The sequence below is a fragment of the Oenanthe melanoleuca genome, chromosome 20, assembly GCF_029582105.1.
Source record: "Oenanthe melanoleuca isolate GR-GAL-2019-014 chromosome 20, OMel1.0, whole genome shotgun sequence".
NCBI lineage: Eukaryota > Metazoa > Chordata > Aves > Passeriformes > Muscicapidae > Oenanthe > Oenanthe melanoleuca.
Genome location: NC_079353.1, coordinates 14,216,065 through 14,242,047, shown reverse-complemented (window position 1 = coordinate 14,242,047; position 25,983 = coordinate 14,216,065). Strand labels below are relative to the sequence as shown.

The following is a 25,983-nucleotide window of genomic DNA, read 5'->3' as shown; positions in this document are numbered from 1 at the left end:
GTGTCTGTGAAGGGCTGGGCATTGGACTCAATGATCCTTGTGGGTCCCTTCCAACTCAGGATATTCCGTGATTCTAACAATCCTCAGATTCAACTCCCAACCTCTGCTTGACAACAGCATAAATTTTGATATGAAAAGATTTTGCCCTCCAGTACAAGTATCCAACCCAAGTCTGACAGCAGAAACAGATTAATGGAAGGAAATGGTGGACTGTCTACACCATAAAACCACATCACAACTTCTCTGTCTATACAATAAATTCAAATGCTTAAGAAGCACTCTTCAATTGACTAAGTTCTAAAAAGCCTTCCTCCAACTCAGCTTTCATGCATCTTTCTCTTACTTTACTCAGGAATAACTAAGAATTTTTGTATTCCAAAAGCACATACTGTCCCAATATATTTCAGTGAAGATAATTATTCTCTGTCATGAAAATGTCAGCAATACAAAGAAGAGGTGCGGCTTTTTTTGCCTGCACTTTCTTTACATCTTTCACTTTCTGCAATATTCCGGTTAGTACAATATTTGCCTCCTTCAAACACGCACTACATTAACACTGGAAATAATGTATATCTTACTAGGATGGAGATTCCATTTTCTAATAAAAATAGTTTCATTTTTGGTTGGCCACAAAGACGACTAAGAGACTGAAGCACCCAACATACGAGGAGAGGATTAGTTTTCAGAAAAGAAGAAATTAGGGAAATCTTATCAATTTGCATTATATCTGGTAGGGTGGGCAGTCAGACTGTCCCTGATGGTGCCCAGTGAAAGAACCAGGAGAGCAGCAGATCTGCAGAGATAAGAGGAACCAACACAAACCAACCCGAGCTGCTGTTCCCCTTCTGTGGTCTGCACAGTTACTGCAGTCCCTCAGGGGTGGCCATCGGCCTCACAGGCTGTCCCTCAACTCTTCCCAGAGCTGCGCTCTGGATCCGTTAAGGGAACTGATTTGGGGCTTTAAAAACTGCAGAGGGACACATGCTGTCCTATGATAAATGTGGTTCGTGCTCACTACTACTACACCTTCCAACTTCTACTGCAACAAGACTACCTAGGCTTCTGGTCTTTGGGCGTAACATAACCACCAGCAAGTGAAATTATGAAAACGATACATTTCTATCCAAAAAAACATTTCAGCTGAGTCCCTTTTTGAGGTTTTTTTGAGATAATCTCGTGTTCTGACACAAACAGTTAAACAAACATTTCAGTGAGAAAGAAGTAACCTTTTTCTGTGAACAATTACTACAATACACCAAGGATCTGACAGAACTTTTTTGAGGCTTTTTCTCATTAACATGCCCAGGTTGGGATATGGCTTAGAGCTTGAACATACTGATGTCTAGAACTGCTGAAATGCATGAATGCAACAAAACTGGACAGAGACACAGGAAAACAAAAAATAAGCATAAGCACACTTAAAAGCTGAGATGTGATAAACAATCCATTAATAAAGAAAACAGACACCAGGAGATAGCAGGGAATATGAGGAGCTAAGGAATTTTCTCTAAGCCAGCATCACTTTGCAGAACACAGCTTTCCTTTCAAATTACAAGTGCTACTTCTGCTTCTCCCCTTGGCTGAAAGAAAATGTACCAAGCTAAACTGAACAGGATTTCTCAGGAATAGTCTGCAGACAGCTGCCTTGTCAAGATAGAGATAAAAGAATATGGCTGGTTTTCTAAATCCTCTTGGCAACATTTAAGAAAGTCTTAGGTAGTAGACAAACTATTTATCAAGGTATCTTGGGCAAAAGCCAGATTTATCATAATGCCATTATTAAGGAGCAGTGCTGAAATGTCAGGTATCACACCAGGAGCTCTAAATCAGACAAAAAAAAAGTTTTCCTTATTTCCAGTAGAAGGAAGAAAGACAAAGTATTAAGACTCGTTTTCATACAATTAGGCAACCTCTAAACTCTAATGTGGAAACAGGTGCTGAGAAATGCCAGGAATGAGCAGTTCTTGAGCTGAACCTGAGAATACCTCAGGGCACAAAAATGGCAGGTAACTACATCATCTCCTCTCTAAAGAGAAACCTTTCTGGTCAGGCTGAAAAATCCAATCAGCTTACTTTGCCATGTCAGTGGCTGAGAGGCTGGAGCTGGCTGAAGAGCTGCCCAGGGTTAGGTAAGCCCAGCAGGCAAATCCTTCCCCTTCAGAAGCAGTTTTCATTGCAAACCCTGCCCTGGGGCAGAGGCTGCACAGACAGCTGAGCCCTCCCTGCTCCCTTTGTTCCCCTCTCCCTGCCTGCTGACCACTGCCTCTTTAATGCTCTCAAGAGTTGACACTGTCCTGCCGCTCCAGCACTTGGATCATGGGGGTCAAGGAGAAGGCACGCAGCAGAGCAGGGACAAAGCACAGATAAAGGGCAGGGGTGGGAGGAGAAAGCAGGAACTCAAGGTCGCTGCATTTCAGCTGCTCTCGGGCAGGTTTGCACTTGGCTGCTTTCACCTTGAGATCGGAAACGGCACGGCTCACCAACTTGGGGAAACCACACCCTGAGCCATCGGAACAGAGTATCTACGAGACTAATTTCGTAAGTGGGTATTCTCCTTGTACCAAAGGCCTTTCCTGTTCATGGGAAATCTCCCCACTTAACAGCACTGGCACCTCTATGTGGTGATAGAAGATCATACCTAGGTACAAAATTCTGCTTCCTAGACAATATGCTAAAAAGAGAAACTCTGCTGCAGATGCTTCAAAGGCTAATAGAAAGAAAAAACGTACATGAATGGGAAAGAAAAAAGGAGTGGAGTCACTGGAAACCCACACTTTCACAGGAACCCAAACACTTCCAATCTGAGTCACAAAACCACTAGGGCTGGAAAAGCCCTCTAAAATGATCAAGTCCAACCATTAACCCAGCATTGCCAGGTTCATTACTAAATGATGTCAGCAAGTGTCACATCCACATGGTGTTTGAACACTTGCAGGGATGGTAACTCCACCACTGCCCTGTGGTGGTGCCAGTGCCTGACCAGTAAGGCAGAAATTGGAATACTCACGCTATCCTTGCTATCAAAGAGCTCCAGAGTGAGAAGGGAAGGTCCCATAAGGGTAATGCCCACACCCCAGGTCACACACTGAGCCCAGCAGAGGAGTCCCACTGGCAGACACGTATCTCCAGCCCCCAACAGGAGCCCAAACCCTTACACAACAGAATCACAGGATCAGTTAGATCGGAAAAGACCTCTGAGATCATCGAGTTCAGCCTATGACCCCAACACCACTACACCAACTAGACCATGCCGTGAGTCCCTTCAACACCTCCAGGGATGGTGACTCCACCACATGCCTGGCAGCCCCTTCCAATGCCTGACCACCCTTCCAGTGAAGAAATTCCTCCTGATGTCCAAGCTGAACCTCCTCTAGCACAGTGTGAAGCCGTTTCCTCTCATCCTGTCCCTGTTCCCTGGGAGCAGAGCCCGATCTCCCCGGCTGTCCCCTCCTGTCAGGGAGTTGCGCAGAGCCAGAAATCCCTCCTGGGCCTCCTTTTCTGCAGGCAGAGCACCTTTCAGCTCCCTCAGCCGCTCCTGGTACTCCAGCCCCTTCTCCATCCCCGTTCCCATCCCTAAACACGCTCCAACCCCTCACCAACCCTTCTGCAAACACAACCTCCGCAGGAAATCTCGCCCCGCTGCTCCGCCAGACATCGGGCGGGCGCAGCCCCGCTGACCCCCTCGGGCTGCGGGGAGGCCGCCCCAGGGGCGGCGCGGGGACAGCCCCGGCTCCGCACGCCGCTCGCCCCTCAGCACCAGCCCTTCGTCCTTCCTTCACTCACCACGGCCCGCGCCAGCGCCGCCATCGGTCCTGAGCGCCGCTTCCGCCGGCGCGGCCCTGCCCCTTCCGCGTGAGCCGGGGCGGGACGGGGCGTGCGGCCGGGATGGGCCATGAGGCTGGGATGGGGCGTGCGGCCGGGATGGGCCATGAGGCTGGGATGGGGCGCGCGGCCGGGACGGGGCTGTGCTGCCGGGATGGGGGCAGCGGCCGGGACGGGGCGTGCGGCAGGGACAGGGCCGCGGGCGGGACGGGCTGCGCGGCCGGGACGGGGCTGTGCTGCCGGGCTAGGGGCAGCGGCCGGGACGGGGCGTGCGGCAGGGACAGGGCCGCGGGCGGGACGGGCTGCGCGGCCGGGACGGGGCGTGAGGCCGGGACGGGGCCGCGGCTCTGCCCTCAGCCCCGGGAGCGTTCCCGGCGTGCAGCAAGCCGGTAGTGGCACGCTCGACAGAGTAGTTATGTAACTGTGTCTTCAGGGAAAAGACAGCTCCTTTCCCCACTATTTAAAGCACAGGTAGGCTGCCCATAGGAGGTAAATGTTAAGGAAGCTTCCCATTCTCACCATTCTGTAGCGCCCTGGCAGTCATAGCGTCAAAGATGAGAGACTCTCACTGCTGGAGCCGAAGTCTCTCCACAGTGGGGAGCTCAAATGAGCCGAAAGGTGTCTCTGCATTCCCCACTCTCACATGGACCAGGTTTCCTGTAGCAGTGTCATATGTCTCATTCCACAGAACAATTTATTCTCAGGGCAGGAACACAGAAACAGCTCGAGCCGGTGCCTCCAGGGAGTGACCTTGAAGCCCTGGGCTGTTTCACCTTCACAGTCCAGGCACAGCAAAGCCTCAGCTCTTCCTCATAAGTCTTTGGCTCCTGTCCCCTCTCTGTGTTCATGCACTTCCCTGCCTCCTGCGTTTCTGAGCGTTGTCGCCTGGGGCTGTCTGTGCCTTGTTAACCAGAGGTTGGCAGCCCATGGCTCCAACCCAGAGCTCAGCCTCCATTTCAATCTGCAGGTTTTGCAGGCTGAGTTACCTGGACCAGATTTATTTTTCAACAGTAAAGCCTAGCAACAGCTTTTTGACCTCTCAAATCTTGTCTAGGAGCAATCCCTGGACCTGTTCAGTTTTGGAGCAAATTTTGCAACCAAATTGCAGAGGTCGGGTCTGGAAAGTGAGTCAAAGCACCTTTCCTTGAGAAGGGAAACACCTGTTCCTCCTGTTGGTGCTGCAGGTGATCATCTGCCTAATGGTGAAGGCCAGCAAGACTTTTCTGTCCTAGCACCTTTTGTGTGTGAGCAGTCCTTGCACGTATTCACTATTGGAGGTGGTATAGTAAATTTTGGTGCTGGGCCCCTGAACGGAAATGACTGTGCTTTTCCATGGGAAGGAAAGCATATTCTCAGTGTTCCAGGTGCAGCTGATGGGCTGCCCAAAGGAGGTAAAGGCCAGCAAGACCTTTCTTTCTTGGAACCTGTTGTATTTTAGCAATCCCTGGATGTTCAGCCTTGGAGCTGAGCTCCTGATGCCAAACTAGGATCTGCATGTAGATGACACCACTTTTCCTTAAGAAAGGAAGCACCCAGTCCTGCTCTTGGTGGTGGATATGATCATCTGCCCAGTGGAAATAAAGGCCAGCAAGATTATTTATTTCAGAGTTGTGCAAGCCTGGGTGTTCAGTGATATTCAACAAATCCAGCATTCCCTAGCAGACTCTGCACAGCATTTAGACACATAAATTCAGAGTTTGTAACTTCCCAAGTACAGCCCCTTTATTAGGATTGGTTAGTAGTTTCTGTACAGTTACATAATCCAGGAGTCTTTTTGACCTGTAGGCATGATGTAGGTATCACAATGAACACAGTTCACCTATGGGATACATGGACCTTGAGTATGTTGCCAGATTAGCAATGCAGACATAGGCATATATCAACATCCTGATTTACTATGTCCTTAAAGCTTGTTAGTTGCAGGATGTCTATGGGTGCTCCTGCTCCCTGTTCCCACTGATGGGGTCTCCTTTCTTGACAATTAGGCTTGAAAGTACACAAACACCTTACACCTGAGAACATACTGACTTAAGATAGTCCTGACATAGTCCATATTTTTGCAACAGTGTGGGAGGCTCCGTGTTCTGGTCTGTGCTGGGTTTTGGAAGGGGCAGAGGTGGCAGATCCATGCCTGCCTGCTGCTGTCAGCTGTGTCCCGGGGCAGCAGGGAGAGCAGAGCTTGGTCAGGCCATCCTGGCTGACCCAAGCATCTGTTTGAGCCTGCACACACGTCAGCACTGGGACAATACCAGGAGAAGATGGCAGAGTCACTCACCTAGCGTCCTCCAGAGCCAGCAGCTTGCTCCCAGGAGCCATCCTGCCTGTCCCTACTGCACATTCCCTGCTCCTGGCTGCTGCTGGCACCAGCTTGCCACAGAGCGAGCCTGAGCAGTGACCCAACAGGGTGAAGTGAGCTGGCTTGTTTTGCCAGGTCAGACTGGATCTGGATCACATCCCCATCACCTCACAAATGGCAGTGCTGGTGCAGATGTGAGCAGCAGCAGCTGGGGCAGGGAGAGGCTGTGCTGCTGCAGCAGCGCTGGCTTAGAGGGCTTAGGGATCTATAATGTTCTCCTGCTCCCCTTCCCAGCACATTAACTGGGTTGTCAGCTTCTCAAGAGAGCAGTAGCAGCTGCTTTAATTGCCCTGAAACTTTACAGTAGTCCTTAGAAATCTTTCATATGTTCTTAAATATCAGGCCTCAGGGGGCCAATGGAATCACCTGTCTGGACTTCCTATCCACAGGCATCCCAGATCCCTGTGCTTGCTGCCACTCTTTCCAAGATGTTCTCACTCCCCACAGCTATCTGCTGAAAGTGGTTTAACTGTGTCTGAACGAGGTGTTTAGTGAACAGGTTGTTTTGACATGAGGCAGGATGTTAAACAATGCAGGGATCTCTAGGTTCTCTGTTGGGGAAATGCTGCATTTCATTTTGTTCTTGTGCCTGCAGTGAATACCAGGCAGAAAGGTTAAAGCTGGTTTTGTCGCTTTTAATTTCCTAGGCTGCCCTTCGAGCATTGCACTCAAACCAATATTAAATACTATTGTTAACAGCAAATTTTTTGTGGGAAGGCAATGGAGAGGAGTGATTACACTGCTCTGAACCCTCTTTACCATTAATGAGTTACAGCCATTAAAAATGACTGTGCTCAAGAGGCCCTGAATTGTGTAGCTATGCAGAGAAAAGGCTCTTGCCTCTAGCAGTGTCTCAGTCATGTGATGTGGTCTGTCCACCAGATTTAATATTGTATTAATTTTCCTTCTTAACCACCTGCTCCTGCTTCTGCAGAAGTAAAGTCAAAGGAATCTCATGGTCATGTGAGGAAAGAGGATCTGTCCATGTTACCTGGGACAAGCAGGGCTGGGACATTCTAGCTAACAAGAGAAAATAGTCCATATGGGTATTCCAGGACACTCTGGAGATCATGATAAAGAGAAACCCAATAGAAAAAAAACTTAGTTCAAGTCCAGCAGGTCTCATTAATTCTAGTTCTGTGACAATAGTGCAGAAGTGCCAGCTGACCCCACAGCCCCGTGGGTGTCTTTGTGTGCACCACCAGAGCCAGTGTGGGTCTGGCACTGCATCCTGTCTCACTCCTGCAAGTGCACATCAGTGACAACCTATACCTTGGAGAACTGGTATTTGTGGATTGACTTCTTCCAGAGCATCCTGGATGTGTGTGCACTGCTCTCAGCAGAGCTCTGAGTTCCAGCAGAGGGTGAGGGGCCATCTGACCACAGGGGAAACCCAGCTTCACTGCATTCCTGCCTTTGGCTGTTCCTGAAGGAAAAGGGCATACCTAGGCTTGAACTGGTAGTTCATAAACAAATTTGTCATACTTCACTCTTGCAAAATTTTTCTCCTTTTCATATGGAGTAAATCTCCATATAAATCTAAGTCCACCCTTAGGAATGCATTACAAGCTGAAAAAGGACTTTTAATGGAAGAAAATAATATTTTATCAACATAAAAGGTGCTTACTTCTCCCCATAAGATTCAGTTTGAGGCATCAGTGTGCATGCATTTTTCTATTGCCATTTCCCAGCAAAAATGCTATTTAAAAACATGAAATTGAGATGTATTTTTCAATAAAAATACAATCCTTACAATTCACTTTGGACCCTGAAAGGTTTGGCAAGTATGGAGATCAATTCCCTGATCTGGAATTCCTTGGCTGGAGGTGCAAAGCAGTCCTTGCTCTGGTCTCCAGAAGGGAGTTACCTCTCTTCTGCACCAGTGCTGCAGGAGGAAAAGCAGACGTGAAGCAGAGCAGGCTGCTCAGTGCTGCACCTCGCTGAGTTTGGTGAAGCCTTGCAAGCACAACCTGAACTCCATGGCTGAACTGTTCAGGGGGAATAGAAATAGAACCCGGTTACTTTTTCCAGGCTTTTATATCGTAGTGGCTGCTGCTACTGTCAAATATGATAGACTCCTATTTGTTCATGTTAGCCAGCCATCAATACTCCCTGTTTGCTGGGCAAGCCCAGGACATTCCCCTCCCCACCTGTCAAACCTGGAGTGTGCTTTGGCACCCTGCCACTGCACAGTCTCAATGACTTGAGCAGAAATGAGACATCCCAGTTCTTAAACTGCCTCTATTTCATGAGCTTTCCTTCCCATCTGTCTACTTTCAGAAGGAGAAAGCGTTTGCTGGTCAGAGAGGTTTTCCACTTGTGCCTCCTTCAGCTTTCCATTACCTCTCCGAGGTTATATGGGTGCAGGGCTATACACTGTACTGTACTATATGCAGAGGTGTTCAGACTTAATTTATTCCCTTCTCCTGGATAAAGATTATTGCAGCTGTGTGTTTTGGAAAACTATCAATGAAGGGAGTTCAGCTCACACAACACACTTTCAATAGGGTACTGTACTCTATATTTCCAGGTTCTGTTTTAATTACACTTGCATATTACCTTGGAGGAAGCTGAAATCTGGAAAATGTTTTCTCATATACCATGTCTTAAACCTTCCTGACCTTCTGTTTTATACCAAATACTTTTATGTTTGTGGTGAAAACTGTATAATATGGGGCAAAGTGTGGCTATCCAGGATAATCTACCAGAGACAAGCTGTCAGTCCTTCCTAGCAAAGACTGAGCAATTCTAACCAAGAAAGGTCTCCACCATTCCTCACTGCATCACCTTCCAGCAGTCATTCCTTCTTCCCTCATTCACACAGCTCCCAACAAGAGCCCCATGTGTGAATAGGGCATGCAGTGGCAGGGAGAGGCTCCTGCTGCTTCGAGGAATCCTGAGGGACTGAGCTATAGGATGGCTGGTGCAGTGCCAGTGACTGCCTGCATCCCAGAGAAACCAGGAAAAGGCCCAGCCTCAATAGAGGGGCTGTGTCCAGCAGTGCACTCCTGCAGCTGCTCAGAGCCTGGTGAGCCAGAGCAGCCCAGGAGCCCTTGGGGCACCTGAACAGCTCCTGCTGGGAGCAGATACTGCTCTGGAGTGTCTGTACTGGCTGCACTGGGAACCACTGGGGGAAAAAAAAAAAAAAAAAAGCAACCTCCCAGTGTCCAGGGTTTAAAAATTTAAACCTCCTCAAGACAGCTGGCATTGTGCTGGGAGAACATGGAATTGGTGAGAACTCTGGCATGGCACATGCCCTCTGCCAGGAATAAGTGGCTACAAGCAGCTTGCAAGCATGTTACAAGCAGGTTACAAGCAGACTACAAGCAGGTTACAGAGATGCCCTATGGACTCACAGCAAGAAGTGCAAACCTCTTCCAGTGATCTGAAAGCAGAGAGCCTGTGCTTCCCAGGACTGACAGCAGAACAAAATGTGTAGGAATCAGACATCTTTCAAGCAAACTTTAAATCCATGCCAAAGAGAGCACATCTTGATTTTCACATCCTTGCAAAGTCTGGAGAATGTTCTGGGACAAAGGGAATATGTGTGAATATGTATGAGCAGCAGGGGGTTTGTCAGTCCCCTCTTGGCCCAGCTTTTGAAGCAGCACCTCACCATTCCAGAAGAACCAATTGCTGCCAGCAGCCTTCTTCCATGGGTCCTTGAGGAGCTGACTCCTCTTGGAGGCATGGGACAGTGGCAAACCCTCAAGCTTGGGACCCTGGGCTCTGCTCTGGAGCCTGGCACTGATGGGGCTCAGGAGGTCCCACCTTCACTTGTCCCAACATCTCACCCTAAAAAGCAGAGTAACTTTTACTTCATAATGAATAACAGGAATTACATAAATCACGTCAAGGAAAGACTTTTTAGTGGCACCAAACTGATTTTTAACTCAGCTGTAAACAAGGATTTTCAACTCTGAGGCAAGAACTTATAAAATGGAAAGCTTTTCATTATAAAGCAGTGATTATGGAAAAGCAGGGCTGGTCATGACAGAAAGCTGATTCTGAACTCCTAATGTGATGCTGGAGCTGGGAGAGAAAGCTGATCCCCAGACTGCAAAGGTCAAAATCCAGTAAAAGCAGAAAGTTAGTAGTGCCTCTGTGGCGTTGATGAGACGGTTACTGCAACATTAAATGAGTTCTGGTGTTTACATACTAAATGTATTTGGAGAAGTGAGACCCTAAAGGAAAAAAACCCAAGAAGAAAAAGTCTGGTAATGAAGGTGCACAGGAAAAGCAGAACAAAGTCGATCGACCTCTTCCACAGAAAATAAGAGAAAAACATTCATCATAGTCTGCACAGGTAGAACAATGCCCATGGGAGTAAGTTTTTTCATAAAGCAGACAAAGAAGCCAATTCAGTAATTCAAAGTGGAAACTGAACAGTAAGTACAAATAGCTGCTTATTAAAAAATGAAGTGCTAATATTCCCAGAATTAGCTTCGAGCTGAATGTGGTGAGCTTTTTAAAACTTTCTGTCTTTAAATCAATCCTGGATCTCTCTTTCCAAATATGTAATACCCAGCTATTACAGAGCGTCATTTAATTCCACAGAACTCTAAAAATAGGCTTAAAAAAATAGATGGGAAAAGAGACACCACGTCAAACAGCCACGCTCCTCTAACAGGACAGTGGCCACCCCCTGTAAGTCCTACTGGTTGAGCCATGATGTCCCATTGTACAAGTTTACTCTGAGTTTTGGCCTTCACACAGAAGAATAGTTTTGCCAGGTGAGATTATGCCTCCCATGGAGCTCACCTTCTACAAGGAACAGCAGATCCCTAGAAAGAAAATAAAGACAGGATAAATGTGCAGCAAGGTTTTCTTGGCAGAGCTTTTGAACTTCCAGCTGCCAAGGGCTCAAAAAGTCCCATGGACTCATGGGCAGCAGCTTTTTGTGGATTTTTCTGCCTTTTTTTTTTTTTTTTTTTTTTTTAAACATACAGAAAATTTAGCATCCCAACCAGGGTGTACTCATGAGCTCTGCAGTTGGGCTACCCTGAGGAAATCAGTGTCTCTCTGCTTGCTTCAAGCCTGTCCTGAGCCACTATCATTGAGTGTACTGTGGTTCTTTTTTGGGAGAAAACTTCCTCCCAGTTCACATCCTTAGTCCTCATCACTCTTCCTTCTTGCCCCAGTTGCCTTTCCCTGAAGGACTCAAGTCTCAATAGTTCTCTCACAGAAGCTGTTCCAAGCTTCCTGTCCTTCCTGCTGCCCTTCTCCAGCTCTTTTGTGCCCTAAAGTGTTTCAGAGTTGTGTGCAGTGGCTGCATATTGTCTTCTCATTTATTCTCTGTTTCCCTCACAGTCATTCCTAAAGTTGTATTTTCTTCCCTAAGTGCTGTAAAAACTGAGCTGATGCTTCAGGGACTCAGAAGTAAAAATTTTTACTTGGGGTAAGCAGAGCTCATCAGACCAAATGACCCTCACTTTTCTTCTTGCCCTTACCACTGCCAATTGAATTGCCATTCTTCACCACATTATTAGATTCAGTCAGTACCAACAGCCTCATAATTTGCTAATGATTGCCAGTTCAGAATAGTCACCCTTTAAGGTACTGGACTAAGTTCCTTTTCTCTTGAGACTCCCAAACCTCTGGAATTTCCCCAAAATCCCAAGATTTATTAAAAACCAGTAGACTTACCAGTGCAGGTTAAATGTTTTAAAACTCTGACAATGCCAGCACATGCTCCTCATCACTTTATCTTACTGGCATGGGGAATATTTCATTGCTGTTGCAAGAAGTGAATTATTTATTATGATTTTTTCTCTTACCAAAAATATAATTTTGAGGGACAGATAGCTCCACTGTGTTGTGAGATAAAGTGCAGGTCATTTTTCTGAAATTCCAAGAAATCAATTTGTGTTTAAAGTTTCTGTGCCACTGAAAGATTCCATCTTACATTTTCTGGAGCTTACTGATCAAATATTGTTATGATCCTGCCAGTTGCAGGAGCAAGTCCTTTCTTTCTCTCCTCTCCCTCACATTCAGTGTTTCTCACCTGTCTCTTGACCAATCCAGCAGCTGTTCTCCCAGGGCTCCTGAGCCACCAGGCTTGGTGACCAATTGTTTACCTAAGAACACAGGAAGTGAAATAATCAGTTGTGTGTGGAAACATGTACTTTAACTCATACCTCGAGGTCAGGTGACCTGTTCCCCAGAGGCTGTGCAGGAACAGCCCTGCTGTCTGTCTGTCTGTCTGTCTGTCTGTCTGTCTCAGCCCTGCTTTGCAATCTGTCCAACTTCACGTGGGCACAGGCAGGAATGTGACTTTAGCACTGGGAGACATGGTGAGCTCCAGCCAGGCACAAGTGCAGCAGGGAAAAGGAGCTGGGCCCAAGCTCTCATCACCTAAGCAATTAAAAAACCTCACAACAAACCCAGGGACTCTGGTGTTTAATAGGAGCCTCACCACTCCCTTTTTCTCCTGGACAGTATCATCCTCTCATGCCTGCAGCTGAATCCCAACAGGACAGAGGGACCCAAATACCAGCACCTGTCCCCAGCCAGGAAGTTCATTTGGGACACTGTGCCTGGTGTCACCAGGTGTGGCCAGCAGGTCCAGGACAGGGATTATCCTTTGGTGATGGGCACTGGTGAGGCTGCACTTTGAATCCTGGGATTTGTTCTGGGTCCCTGATAACAAGAAAGACATTGAGGGGCTGGAGCATGTCCAGAGAAGGGCAATGGAGCTGGGGAAGGGTCTGGAGCACAGGTGAGATGAGAAGATCTGAGGCAGCTGGGCGGGTTGGCCTGGAGAAAAGGAGACTCAGGAGGGAAGGAAGTTGTAGCCAAGTGGGGGTTGGTCTCTTCACCCAGCTAACAAGTGACAGGACAAACAGCCTCAAGTTGTGTCAGGAGAGGTTTAGGTTGGATATTGAGGCCAATTTTTTAATGGAAAGGGTAGTCAGTCATTGAACAAGCTGCCCATGGCAGTGGTGGAGTCATCATTCCTGGAGGTGTCCAAAAATGTGTGGATGTGGCACCTGGGGACATGTCTTAGTGGTAAATCTGACAATGTTGGGTTAGGGGTTGGACTCCATGATCTTGGAGGTCTTTTCCAACCTTAACAATTGTGTGACTCCATGATCCAGCAGCCTGCTCTTGCTCCAAGCCTTCAGCAGCTTCTGGGCTGGAGCTCTCAGGAAAGCCCTGGAAGCCACTAGCATGGGAAGGACAGGCAAATGCTAAGAAATAATTACTTGCACCAAGCTCTCAGAATAAGGGATTTTTTTCCTGGTAGGCACATAGAGAGAATCATAGAATCATTTAGGTTGGAAAAGACTTCTGAGATCATTGAGTCCAACATTTGACTGAGTACTACCTTGTCAACTAAAGCATTGCACTGAGTGTCACATCCCAGTTTTTGTGCAACACCTCCAGGGAAGGTGACTCCACCACCTCCCTGGACAGCCTGTGCCAGTGCTTGACAGCTCCTTCTGTGAAGAAATTCTTCCTGATGGCCAACCTGAACTTCCCCTGGTGCACCTTGAGACTGTGTGCTCCTGTCCAGGTGTTTGCTAGCTGGAATTGTCTGCTCCCCCAGCAGCACTGCCACCCCCCAGCTCATGCACACTTGGAGGCACATCCACTCTCCGTTTGCTCCACCTTATTACTCATCCTTTCACTCAGTCTCAGCCCCTGCTGTCCTCCTGGCTGCCTGTCCCCCTGAGAGCCACTTGTCCCCAGGTCCTCTCCCCAGCCACATTCCTCAGGGCACCTCCTCCTGCTTCTCCCCTCTCTGCCTTCAGCCCTTTAATCTCCTTAGCTGGGTTCCTGTAACCTGATCACTGACTCTATGAGTTAATGACTTCTTTGCCATCTGAAGTTTATGAGTCTTATTTCACCTTTGCAGCAAAGAGCTTCTCTCAGCATGGGGAGGACCCAAGTTGTGTTTCCCTTCTTAAATTTCTGGAGAAAGATTAATGTTTTGAAGGCATTTACATAAGCAAACTGAAATGTCTCTGGTTTTATCAGCCTTATTTCTGACTTTATGCCACAATCAATAGCATTGTGTAAAAACAGGCAGAAGGAAACTGGATGTGCAGAATGAATACTTTCATTTTAATTCAATTTAATCAGTTTAATGGCATTTCTCTGGGAGTGTATAGGGCAGAGGCTGCTCAGTGTGGATTCCTGGATGGCAAAGTATGGCTCAAGATATTATATCAAAGACATTCTAAGAGAAAAAACAGTGAAAAGAACATTTTCTGTCCTCTAGCAGAGGTTCAGCCAATTAATCACTGTTATTGTTGACTAAGTAATTTTTTCATGACAGCTGTGCCCTTCAAAATGACATCAGGGGTAACTGAATCCATTTGCATTGCTTCAGCTGGCCAAATCACTGCAGAAAGTTGAAACTAGTTCTGAAAAAAAACAACCAGGAAAACAGGGACATCAGTGAACTCGGAATGACAGAATAAATGGTCTATTCTGAGCACTCAGCAAAGTGCATTTACTGCTTTGTATTTACTGTTTTTCAAAAAATGTTAAGATTATTGTTTATTAAATTTGCTGAGAAGCAATGAAATCTCCTGCAATTTTATTTCTAAATATCATTTTACTACCCAACAGCAATAGTAAATCTTCAAAATAACACGATTGACCAGGACTATGGAGCAAAAAAAAAATATTGTTTGCTTTGTACATTCTCATTAGTCTTGGCTAAGATGTTATAAAAGCAGTATCTTTTAACACCTTTTATTATACAAGGGTCAAGGGGTTTTTATGTTTCTTAAAAAAGCTTCAAATAGCCCACATAGCAGATTCCTGCATCTTTCATATGGCTGCTGTATAAACAAGCCCATTTTACACAGGAAATGACATAACCATGTAAAAGTGTACACGGAGTTTAGGCACATATTCAAACACTAATGGGAATGCATTGTTTTCCATGGCATACTTTTATGTTTACCTATTGAGCTTAGTACCCATATTTTAGCCAAATACAACAAAAATTATCCACACATACCTGTCTTATAGTGTACTGTTTATTTGAAATTTGGACCTTCACAAAGACTCTCATGGGACAGATAATGACCCTAAAAAGTAAATACAAATGAGGCATTCTCAGTGAGAGAGTGAAACTGCCATCATAAAGGTGGAAAGCTAAACTTTTAACCTGTATTGCTTTACAGCTCAGGTTTCTGCCATCCAGTTGCTCACACCAACTCACCCAAGGGAAGAAAGCTGTAACAATAATTTAGGGTGTCTTTCTTTGCACGTTATATAATGACCTGGCTAAAGAAAGCAGTGCCAAACTCCTGCAGTCATAGAGAATCACTCAGACTGGAAGAGACTTCCACTGAACCACATCACCAAATGTCACATCTGCTTGTTTGCTGAGCACTCCCAGGGACAGTGGCTCCAGCACTTCCTTGGCCAATATCAAGGTTCCCAGTTTCCCTCCAGTTCCTGTGCTGAGTGTCCACTCCAGGGTGTACCTTATTCCTAAACCCCTGGGTTTGGAGGGGAATGAAGATTAAGTGAACCCTGCCTGGATCTTTCTGTTGTGCTCATCTGTGCCATTCATGTCCCTTGGGAAGTTTCAGTGTCTGTTTCTGTTCATGCCAGGTGACTGAAACTACAGGTTGCAGTGTAAAGTCTTGGCAAGATTGACAGCAATTTGTGCCAGGGGATTCCAAAGCCTCCAACAATGTACCAATAAAGCACCTATGGGCTAGTACACATTTACACCATGGGGAAAGTCAGTAAAGGATTCCAGAATAAAATAATTTTGAACCGCAGTTCCGACTCCTATTGAACTATTTCACAATGTAAATGCAAAAGGACACTGTGGACATCACAATATTGGTTATAATTAATGGTATAAACCAGAAATACTCAATTTAAGACCTAAAACTGAGAAAACACTACCCTATTCCTGTGCCCATGATTGTAAACTCCTCACTTGGAGCTGAACCAGGGCAGTCCCTTCTGGATGTCACCACATTTGGGAGACCAGCCAAGCAAACTGAATGTCATGTTACCTCCTAACCTGGACACCCGGAATTAAACTGCTTCTGTTTTGGCCAAACCCATTACTGAAGCAGGAATAATCCATTATTATTCCAGCATTTTACTCTCTGTAACTTCAAATTTGTTTAAACTGATATTACAGACCTACTGGTGGTTTGGTTTTTTATTTTCCTTTCTAGGTATAACTCCCACCAAGCAGAATGTGGCTTTTGAATGATTACCACAGGGTGATTTTTAAGACTTTAGTTTGTCAGTATTTATTTAAATTTTTCCTCAGATTATACTGCTTGCAAAACCTTGGCCTATTTTTCCATTTAGATGCCGATACATACTCAATTTAAATACCATTCACCTGAGCCTTTATTTTGCTTTATTCATGCATTGAAAAAGTCATACAAGGGCAGCAAGAAAGAACCTCAGAGAGGTTTATACCTACTGGGTTTTAGGAACTTTCTATCGTGACTAGCCTCACCAGGACTCTCGGGCTGGTTACCAGCTCTGCAGTGTGAACTGAACAGGAATTTTCCTCCTCAGACTTTCCAAACTATCATGCCTTGTGTGTAACATCAGTGCTCCTACAGCATCTGAGGAATCCAGGTGGTACTGAAGCAAACTGCCCCGTGCAGGCAGTCCTAATCCCAGGGGTTAACTTGTCTTAATTTTGCGTCAAATATATTTAAATAGTCAGTATTTGCTTTTTTAAAATGATCACCCTGAGCCATCAAGGAAGGTGCCTGTGTGGTTGATAATGGCATGGCACAGCTGCGTCTCATATGTCAGAGAAGAGATTTCCTTGGGAATGTGCACACAGCATTCCCAGAGAGTGGGAGCAGCACTTGCCTAAGGAAGAAAGGAGATGACCCTTTGTCATGGTCATCTAGCAAACTTCTCCTGGAGACAGCTGGAGCCAGTGCTAGAGGAAGCTGCAAACACACCTGAGAACAGCCAGGAGCAAGAAAAGAACTGCTTGAACAGATTGGGGAAAGAAAACCCGAGCTGCCCTCCTGGCTTTGGACTTGGCAGGAGAATGTTTTCCCTCCTACTGTAGCAACAGTAAAAATCAGCGGTATCTCAATCAACTTTGAGTAAAGCTTAGACTTGTAGTTTTGAAAGAGTGGCTGCTGATCAGCAGCTAGTGCTGGGGTCAGTAACTGCTGTGCCCACCCTAAGGCTCCATGAGGATGAGGAAGAGCAGGACCTGGGAAATGCACACTGAGAGTCTGGAAGGGAGATGGAGAATCCCTGCGGGCAGCTCTGACCCACCCAAAACACCCGCAAAATGCCCAAATTTCTCACACACTTGTTACAAAGCAGCTTCAAGTGCTCATCATCCTGTGCCTGCTGCCCTGCACTCTGGGGATTCACTGTCTGGACATGGGCAGCTTCCTGGTGCCCAGGTTTGCAGCAGGAAGGCAGTCCCTGCAGGCAGGAAAGCCAGGCAGGAAAACCAGGCAGTGTCAGTCTCTGCAGGCAGGAAAACCAGGCAGGGTCAGTCTCTGCAGGCAGGAAAGCCAGGCAGGAAAACCAGGCAGTGTCAGTCTCTGCAGGCAGGAAAACCAGGCAGGGTCAGTCTCTCCCACAGATCAAACCTCCCTGCAGGGCTGTTCTGCATCCTTGAGCTGCAGGTGAGGCACAGGGCAGGTCACCTGCACAGGGGCTCCCCAGGTGTCTGGCAGCAAGGCTGCTAATCCAGGTTAAGATGATGAAGGCTGAGCTGCCCAGAGAGTGCAGGAGGAAGGGCAGAGCTTTATGTCACTGTTCATGGCCACTGACCAGGAATTGAGGATGGTTTGCTACTGATGTGAGCTTGAGCATGTCCAGGCTGGGGCACTGAGCAGAAGGCCTTGGGGGCTGTACTCAGCTCCCTGCCTCCACCCACACCAGGGATGCTGTGCAGAGCCAGGAAATCTTATGACACAATGGCTGAGCAATATCAAACCTTAGCATTTATATTTTGTACTATTGATAAACTCCTTCAGTGATTTCTGATGGTTCATAGGACCTTTCTGATCCATCTGTAGTTGAACATTTGGTACCTACTTTTGTGGGTACATACATTTATAATCCATGTCTGTAATAGACAAAGCACACAGGCCTTGGAAGGTGGAATAAAAGCATACCAAAGCTCTTTTGCAACCATCTGCATATCTCATTTTTGCCTCAAACACACCAGATCAGCCACGTTTTCCTTTCAGATCTTTCTTTCAGTGTTTCCACAGTTTCTTTCTGTGGCAGCAAAATACACAGACATGTTTTGCATACCCCTGGTATTCTGCTGCATGGAAAAGTCCCTTTCACTTTTATTTATTGTACAAAAACATAAAACAATTTCTTAATTGCATTATAATTATGCAGAGTTGGACAGCTAGGCACAATGCAGCACTGTGTCAATAATTTATTACATCTTATGCCGTAATAGAACACTTTTATATGAGCATTTGAGAACAACTTGGACCTTATACAGCATAATATATTTTGCTACATAATAATGGAAAGGTGGATACTTAAGAAAGATATGTAGCTTGGAGGAAAACATACATGGAAGCAAATACCTCCTGCATCACCTATCTTCATATAAAACTTAAAACTAAATCAACATGTTATATTTAATGACCCCTTTTTATATATGCTTAGTTTCAAGAGCTAATCAGAAAGAAGTCATATTACAGTGCAACTATTTACACCAAGATGGGGGCACACCAGAACCCTGGGACTCTTTTCTCACATTTATGAATGGACAAAGCACAGGGGAATTGGACAGAAATTCAGTCTCAAGAACAATGTTCAAGGAACAAACAGGTCATATCCACAGTTCACTGATATCATCTCTACTCACTGCCTCGAAGCTAAAAGCAGGAGGTCTCAAGGTGTAGAGGTTTCATCTTCTCTGTCATTGACTTCACTTGGAGTAAGTCCTGTGTTGCCACAGTGGCACAAGGCCTTAAAACCTGCTGTCTGACAGCACCCAAATGCTACTGAAATATGTCCATGGAGAGACATATAGAAACACTGGATTTATTGCTATATCCTTGTAAACATACTTACCCTAGGGGTAAGAAATGTAGTTAACCCTGTTTGAGGAGAAGTTGTGTCCAATGTGTCATATCACCTCTCACAACATATTCACAGGAGCAACCGCTCTGCTACCTGCAGCCACACGACTCCACCACCATGTCCTCGTACTGCTTGTAGACCACGTTGTTGGCAGAGTCGATGAAGAGGATGCTGATGGGGCTCAGCCGGGTTGGCACGCAGCAGGTGGGGGGGGTGGACTCGGGGTCCATGGAGTTCATCAATGTCTGGATCACTGCGTGGTTGGTGGGCTCCAGGTGGGACCGGAGCGGGAACTCACAGAGCCCCTCGCAGTGATACGCCTCGTACTCCAGAGGGGCTATTATCCAGTCATCCCATCCCATGTCCTTAAAGTTCACGTGCAGGGCTTTCCTGCTGCACCTCGCCTTCAGGTTCTTGGGGGGCCTCTTCCCTTGCCGCGTTGCTAGAGGAGCTCTTCTCTTCCGCCTCTGGCTGAACAAGTACTCGTAAACGGTTTTGTCGTCTTGTCCAGATCTAGCTTTGATTTCATTGAAGAACAAGTCTCTTTTTTTCGTCCTTCCAAACACCAAGAACAGAGCCTTTTCATTGACCTGTCTTCCTGTTCTGTTAAATCCCACACTCCTGAGATCAACTGCTCTCCCCCTGTCAAAAGTTTCTAGTTCAAAACACAAGTTAACCAAGTTTTTAAAGCTTCTGAAAAGTTTCCAGATGTCAAACACTTCCCACTTGGGTGTATCGGTGATACTGACAGTACGAGAGTCCAAGAGTGTTGAGGTTTGTCTGTTTGTAGAGCAACTAAACAATTTTACTTGCGAAGTTTTTCCAGAAGAATGAGACTTCCATGTATCAGAAGGTTTTTTTCTCAATATTCGAAGCTCTGCTCCCAGCAAACCATCTTTTTCTAATGCACTGATGTCAAAAATATATTTTTGTTTTCTTATAGCTGGTGTTCGCTCATCTAAAAAAAAGCACACAGATTTTTAAATGTATATCAAGCACAGACCTTGTTCACTGTCACTTATTCAGTTTTTAATAGTTTTCCACAAATTTGCTCATAAGCCTTGAAGTTAGCCCACTGAACAGAAAAAGCAATTTTTGTCTAAGGGATTAGCTCCATGCAGGAACTCAGAAGAACTCAGGGACTCACCAGAGAAATGGGTTTCTGCATCTGCCCTATGGAAATCTGATTTCTTTCACCAGTGGGCGTTTTCTACCTTCAAAAGGTTGTGATTAGCCTGTTGTGATTAGCCAATTGAAAAATAATACCTTTTCAGGGCTAAGCATTCACAGGACCTATTCACCACTTATATCCTACCTAAATTACTGAAACAGAGCTTCACTGGTGGCCAGGCCTTATGCTGGCTCCAAACATGAGCAAATTTACCCTAAGATGATACAATAGTGAATTAGTCCTTTAAAACCAGCATCTCCAGGAACTGCCAGACACAAGGATAATTGCCTAATTAACTAAACCCCACATGATTCACAGTTGGGAAGAAAATGGGAAGAAAAACATTCCTCCCTTTATCCTGACTTTACATTTGCTTGCTTCAGCTGGTGAGGAATATGGCTGAGCCAGCCTTCCAGTGAGGTGACATTAACAGTGCCTTCCAGTGGCAAGCTGGGAGCCTGAAGGCAGCACTTGAGAGCAGTGTATCCCCTCCTTCCCAGCAGCCAAGCTGTTCATGTAGAGGTGTCAAAAAAATCCAGTCCTGGTGAGTCTTTCATCACAATTCCTTAACCAGCTGTGTTGTTTCCTTGAGAATATGACAAAACTCTTACAAATGTCACTGGAAGCAACATGGGGTTCCTAAAGCAGGGTGGTGAGGTGAACATCATTTTTTGGGAGGCTGATTATTTCTCCTGTGAAAGCAGACACTAGCCCAAATTTCCAAAAGTGTTTGCAACAGGAATGCTGAGCTGCAAGTTCCAGAGTCCTGGATGTTATTACCTTTGGTAGCCTGTGCTAAGCTGTGGGCTCCTTGGTAGTACTTGAAAGTTTTAATCTAGTACAGATACACCCACCCCACAGGATAATGACTCCTGGGTCTGCAGTGTAGCTCCTCACAATTCTACCTTGAACAAAACAGACTGGCCCTTTCATACGGAAACTTGTGGGGTTTTTTCACAGAATAGCTCTGTTCTTAGCATATTATATGTTTTTAGGCACACCACAATCTAATGTTAGCTGTTTCCATGAGCTAGTTTCCAGCTAGCTAGAAAGAAAATAAGATAGAAATGTGAAAGGTTTTTAAACACCCAAGCATAAAAAGACTGATTGATTTTCAACAATATGCATCTAAAATACCTCCTAAATGTTTTATTTGGCTGCCACACAACCATCTAGTTCTGTCTGTAAAGGAGTTTTCCAACATAAGGCAAGAGGGCAAAATCTGCAGCAAAGTGATGTGATTTCATTGACATTAAAAAGAGCTATTTGACTTTACCAAGTATGATTGTTTTCCAATACTCTCTGCATTTATAAGCACACTCAGACATCTCTCTCTCTGTCCACACTCACTCACACACAAGCTCCTTTCTTACCTTGTCCTTTGTCTATAAAGCTGGTTATAGTATTGGCAAGTCCAGCCTCCAGTTTTACACTTCCATTAACGCCCTTTCTTTCTGCATCTGAGAGAGTCCTGTACAAAGAGAGCATGTATTCATGTGGCGTTATCGGGGGATGTCGGAAACTTTCCTTAGCTTCCCTCTGGCTTACAGGCTCTTTAGTCTTTTTGCTTTTGAAAGAATCACTGTCAGTACTGCTTGTGCCAGTTTTTTTCAAAGCCACCTTGCTGCTAAGATTTTGAACCTTTGGAGTCACTGTCCTCACTGAAGAAGGTCTGCTGGGGAGATGTCCTACCTTGCCCTCCGTGGCTGCTGTTCTTGACGGAACCTTCTTGGAGTCATCGTTCTTGGCCAGCAGAGCTCCAGCCTGAACAGCACTGCTTTTAGTCCTGGCCTTTGAGGTCCCAGCACTGTATCCATGACTTGCAGTCCTCAGTGTACCTGCCCGTGCTGAGAGATTTGTCTGCTTTCCTTCTGCTTTCAAAAAACTTAGTTTAGATCCTGGATTACCCTGTCTTGCTTCAGAATTACTCAGCGCTCCAGGAACTAGATCCAGAGACAGCCAAGTCAAATGCCAAAGCAGTAAAGTGAGAAAATGCAGGATTTTCATCCTCTGGTCTTCCTCTGAATGCCACTAAAGAAAAAATCAGAAAAGGTTCCTCCAGTTTGGCAGAAAAAAACATGAAAAAAATTAAAAACCACAGTTAGCAAAAATGATTTTCGTTTGAGATTAAAACATTTCAAATATTGTTGTTCAATACTTGTATCCAGTCCCATAGTGGAAATGCTCATGTATTCAGATACAATCTCCCCTGACTTCAGTTAGCAGCTATAAAGAACTTGTTCTTGAAAAGAGAAAGTTTACCACCTCGTTTTCTTCTGTAAAACTGACTGAAAACTTGAAGGAGTCTTGTTTAAATCCAAGGGTGTTTTTTTTTTTTTTTTTTTCCGAGAAGGAAGAATGGCGTAATGCTGCCTCTGTGTTAAAAGGTTTTTTTAAAGTTTTGAGTTTTGAATCCTTTCCAGTGAAAATATTTCACACACAGAGGCCTGCAGGTGCTCAGAAATCTTTTACAAACCTGAACTCTGGAATTGGAAACGGAATTCCAACAAACCTATTTAATTACTCTCTGATGTCATGCTGTCTAAACTAATTTAACTGCAATATATTTCTTTAAAAAAAATCTTCTTTACCCTTTTCATTAGCATGAGTCATACTCTGCCTCATGTGAAACAGCTCCACAGGCTCAAAACTCCAGAGGATGCCTTTTCAAGTGGTAGTATGACCTCTGCCTCAGCCCTCGATGAACTTCAGGCTTAGACAGGACAAACTGCAAGATCAACAACTGAGAGCTGCCACACAGTCCACTGGACACACACATAAACTAATTTCGAAATAATTCATGTGGCTCTTTTTCCAGAGAACGTGACAGTGGCTTCAGTTCGTCCCCCCGTGACTGAAGGCAGACTGTAATGCAGGCATTAACGAGGGCAACGTTTGATTTTACACAAACGCAGCAGGGCCGTGCCTGCACTCCGCATCTTCGCTGGTGCAGTGCTGTGCTGTAAGAACCCTGCCGGCTCCCGGCGGAGGATGCCGCGGGCGGTGCAGCACTGCTCCCTGCAGGCAGCCTCCGCCTCCTCCGCCTCCTCCTCCTCCTCCTCCTCCTCCTCCTCTTCCTCCTCCCGAGGCTGCTCAGCGCCGCCCCGGCTTTAATTCTAGATGCAAAACGTCCAAGAGCTGCTGACCCGGGGCCCAAGGAAGGCTGCAGATCACGGTCAGGGCTGTCCTGCGGCTTTCAGCCATCCAGAGGAGAGTGCAGAGCAAATGTGTCTTTGACAAGATACGAAAGGTGAACTGTTGTTCTAAGTGAGCCTTCGGGAAAAGCGGCACTGGGCTGGACTCAGCAGGGATTACTGGGACCCATTTCTCATCTTGAACTGATGCTAAACCCAGTCCTTATCCTGCAATTGTTTTTTTCTCTGAGCTAAGATGAAAGGGAAAAGATACATCACTTTTAAGCTTGTTCTGTGTATGCTGTAGCATTCCCCACCCACCCTGACTAGTGTCAGAAACATTGAACTGCTTTCATAAATAACAATCTGCATGACATGAGGAGCTCTGAATGGTTTGCTTGTTTTGATGGAGGAACTGAAGGATAGAAAAGTTCAGTGATTTTATAGATGTCACGAATAAGGTAGATTCAAATCATGATCCTCCTGATTTTGATCTAATGGCCCTTCCTCTGATGTCAGTTGTGCTTTTGATATTTCCCTACAAAATAAAGCAGCTTCTCTTGGGAGTTACGTCTGGGGAGACCATTCCCCAGCAGTCAGTCCACACCATCCCACGGCCCTCCCAGCCATGCCATCACTTTATCCTTCCCATTTTGCCCACCTTTTTGCTGTGTGGTGTGCTGTGGTTGGTTCTGCACCATGGGGGTATTGATCAGCTTGCCAGTAAGCCACAAAAGTAGCTAAATGTTGAGTTTCCACTTTTAATCTATCCAGCTTCCAGTTTTCCAACGCTTGTAAGAATTTAATATCTTTAAAAGGTCATTTACTCTATCAAGCTTGGCTGAAGATTTGCAAACAGATTTACAAATTATTTAAGATATGGGTGTAAAAGAGCAGGAGGTTGGACAATGTGATTACGTGGGCCTTGTCTTAGTAAATCAGATTAAAGCATGATCGTTCATATATTAAAAGAATGTTGACGTGTCTCAGATTAAAATGTCTTAGTGGTCTGGACAGAGCTAAACAGAAAGAAAAAAGGAAAAGCAAGCAAAACTAATCTCTCTCTTTAAAAGAGGCTCTCTTGAAGCAAACTCCATCTCAGTGCTTGGAACCACAGGAGCACAGATACTGTAGAGCCCAAAGACCCCAGAGTAGAATGCTGACCTTGAACAAGACCCACGGACTGGGGGGTTCCTATAAACCCTACACCAAAATGGAGTTATTCCAGCTGGCTAAACTCAAACTCCACTGGTCTCTTCAATATGTAGCTAGAAACCCTCCTGCTGGTGAGGCTCTGTACACAGGACACGGTGAAGCAGTGCGAGCCTCACTGCTCAGCAGCAGCCTGGGCTCCTGCAGCCCGCCCTCCCTCTCGGCCGGCTCGGTGGCAGCAGCTGCTCCCTCGCACGGGTGTGCAGGGGTTCCAAAAGGGAGGGTCGCCCGTGTCCCTGCGCCCTGCACGTGCATTGACTGTTCTCCAGATCCTGACATGCCTACATGAGCTGTGACGCTTTCTCAGACAATCTCAGCGAGCCCTCCTGGATATCCAGCATGGGCTAGAGGAAGGGATCACTCTGGGGAGACAGAGGAAGGTTTCAGTGTTGAAAACATTGCCACTCCCTGAGGACGAACGGCTCTGTTGCATATGTGATGCCAAAGGTTAGAATTTTTTTTCTGCTGCAAAGCTGAAGCTGCACGTGGAAGTCTTTATTCTAGTGATCTAACAGGAATTTTATTGTCCTTTCCCAGGTGGATTAATTTCTAGAAAGGATTTACAGGATTGAGTATATATACTCCATATATTTGGCCATTTGCTGACACATTATTCTGCTTATTGAAACTAATTATCATTCTATTTCTGTGAGGGTATTTTGACCTCTGCATCATAGCTCTTGGAGAACTGTTTTTTAAAAGTATGAAGTTGTAATTTTAGGATGGAACTTAACAGCTCTGCGTTTTTCAAAAGGAAAGAATTACACAAAACTTACAGATGTTATAACAAAACTTGCTTGTCTTCGGCCAGAGCAAAACAAATGTAATGATGTTTCCACTTCCATGTGAAGGTGGCATAATTTTAAAACACTGTACTACAATGTTGTGATGTTAAATAAAAAACTGGAAGTCCAAAGAAATAATCATGTCATTGGTTATGAAGAAACTTGGCTACACCTGCAAAGAGTAGTGACCTACAAAGCACAGAATCTTAGAAACATGGAATATCCTGAGTGGGAGCGTTATTTTTGTTTCTTGATTCCACAGATTCCGCCAACCCTGAATTAAGTGGAAATTACATTTTTTCCTAATTTTTGGTACCTCTGCCTGTTACCGGTTTGAAAAATTCAGCGTTTGTTTCAAGCTTCTTCAAGCCTATTCACTAACAGTCCCTCCATTTGGTATACAATGTTAATTAGCCTGAGGTGCGGTTGGTAGGTGTTGTTCATCTTTGCAATAGAAGCATGTTTAGA

General features: G+C 45.6%; 2 protein-coding genes across 2 annotated transcripts in view; both read right to left on the bottom strand.

The window, feature by feature from the left end:
- Positions 1 to 3,857, bottom strand: part of LOC130261204 (ubiquinol-cytochrome-c reductase complex assembly factor 1) — a 36,168-nt gene extending 32,311 nt beyond the window's left edge. Inside the window, exon 1 of the mRNA XM_056507177.1 lies at positions 3,784 to 3,857. Coding sequence (XP_056363152.1) covers positions 3,784 to 3,807 — 24 coding nt within the window. The 5' untranslated portion in view covers positions 3,808 to 3,857. The remainder of the gene's footprint in view (positions 1 to 3,783) is intronic.
- A 14,467-nt stretch (positions 3,858 to 18,324) lies between these two features.
- On the bottom strand, positions 18,325 to 22,640 carry GDF5 (growth differentiation factor 5). Its single transcript, XM_056507176.1, has 2 exons — positions 21,758 to 22,640; positions 18,325 to 20,171 (listed from the first exon to the last, which is right to left on the bottom strand). Exons 1-2 carry the CDS (start codon positions 22,389 to 22,391, stop codon positions 19,303 to 19,305), a joined length of 1,503 nt encoding a protein of 500 aa, XP_056363151.1. The 5' UTR covers positions 22,392 to 22,640; the 3' UTR covers positions 18,325 to 19,302.
- Between the last annotated feature and the right edge of the window lie 3,343 nt (positions 22,641 to 25,983).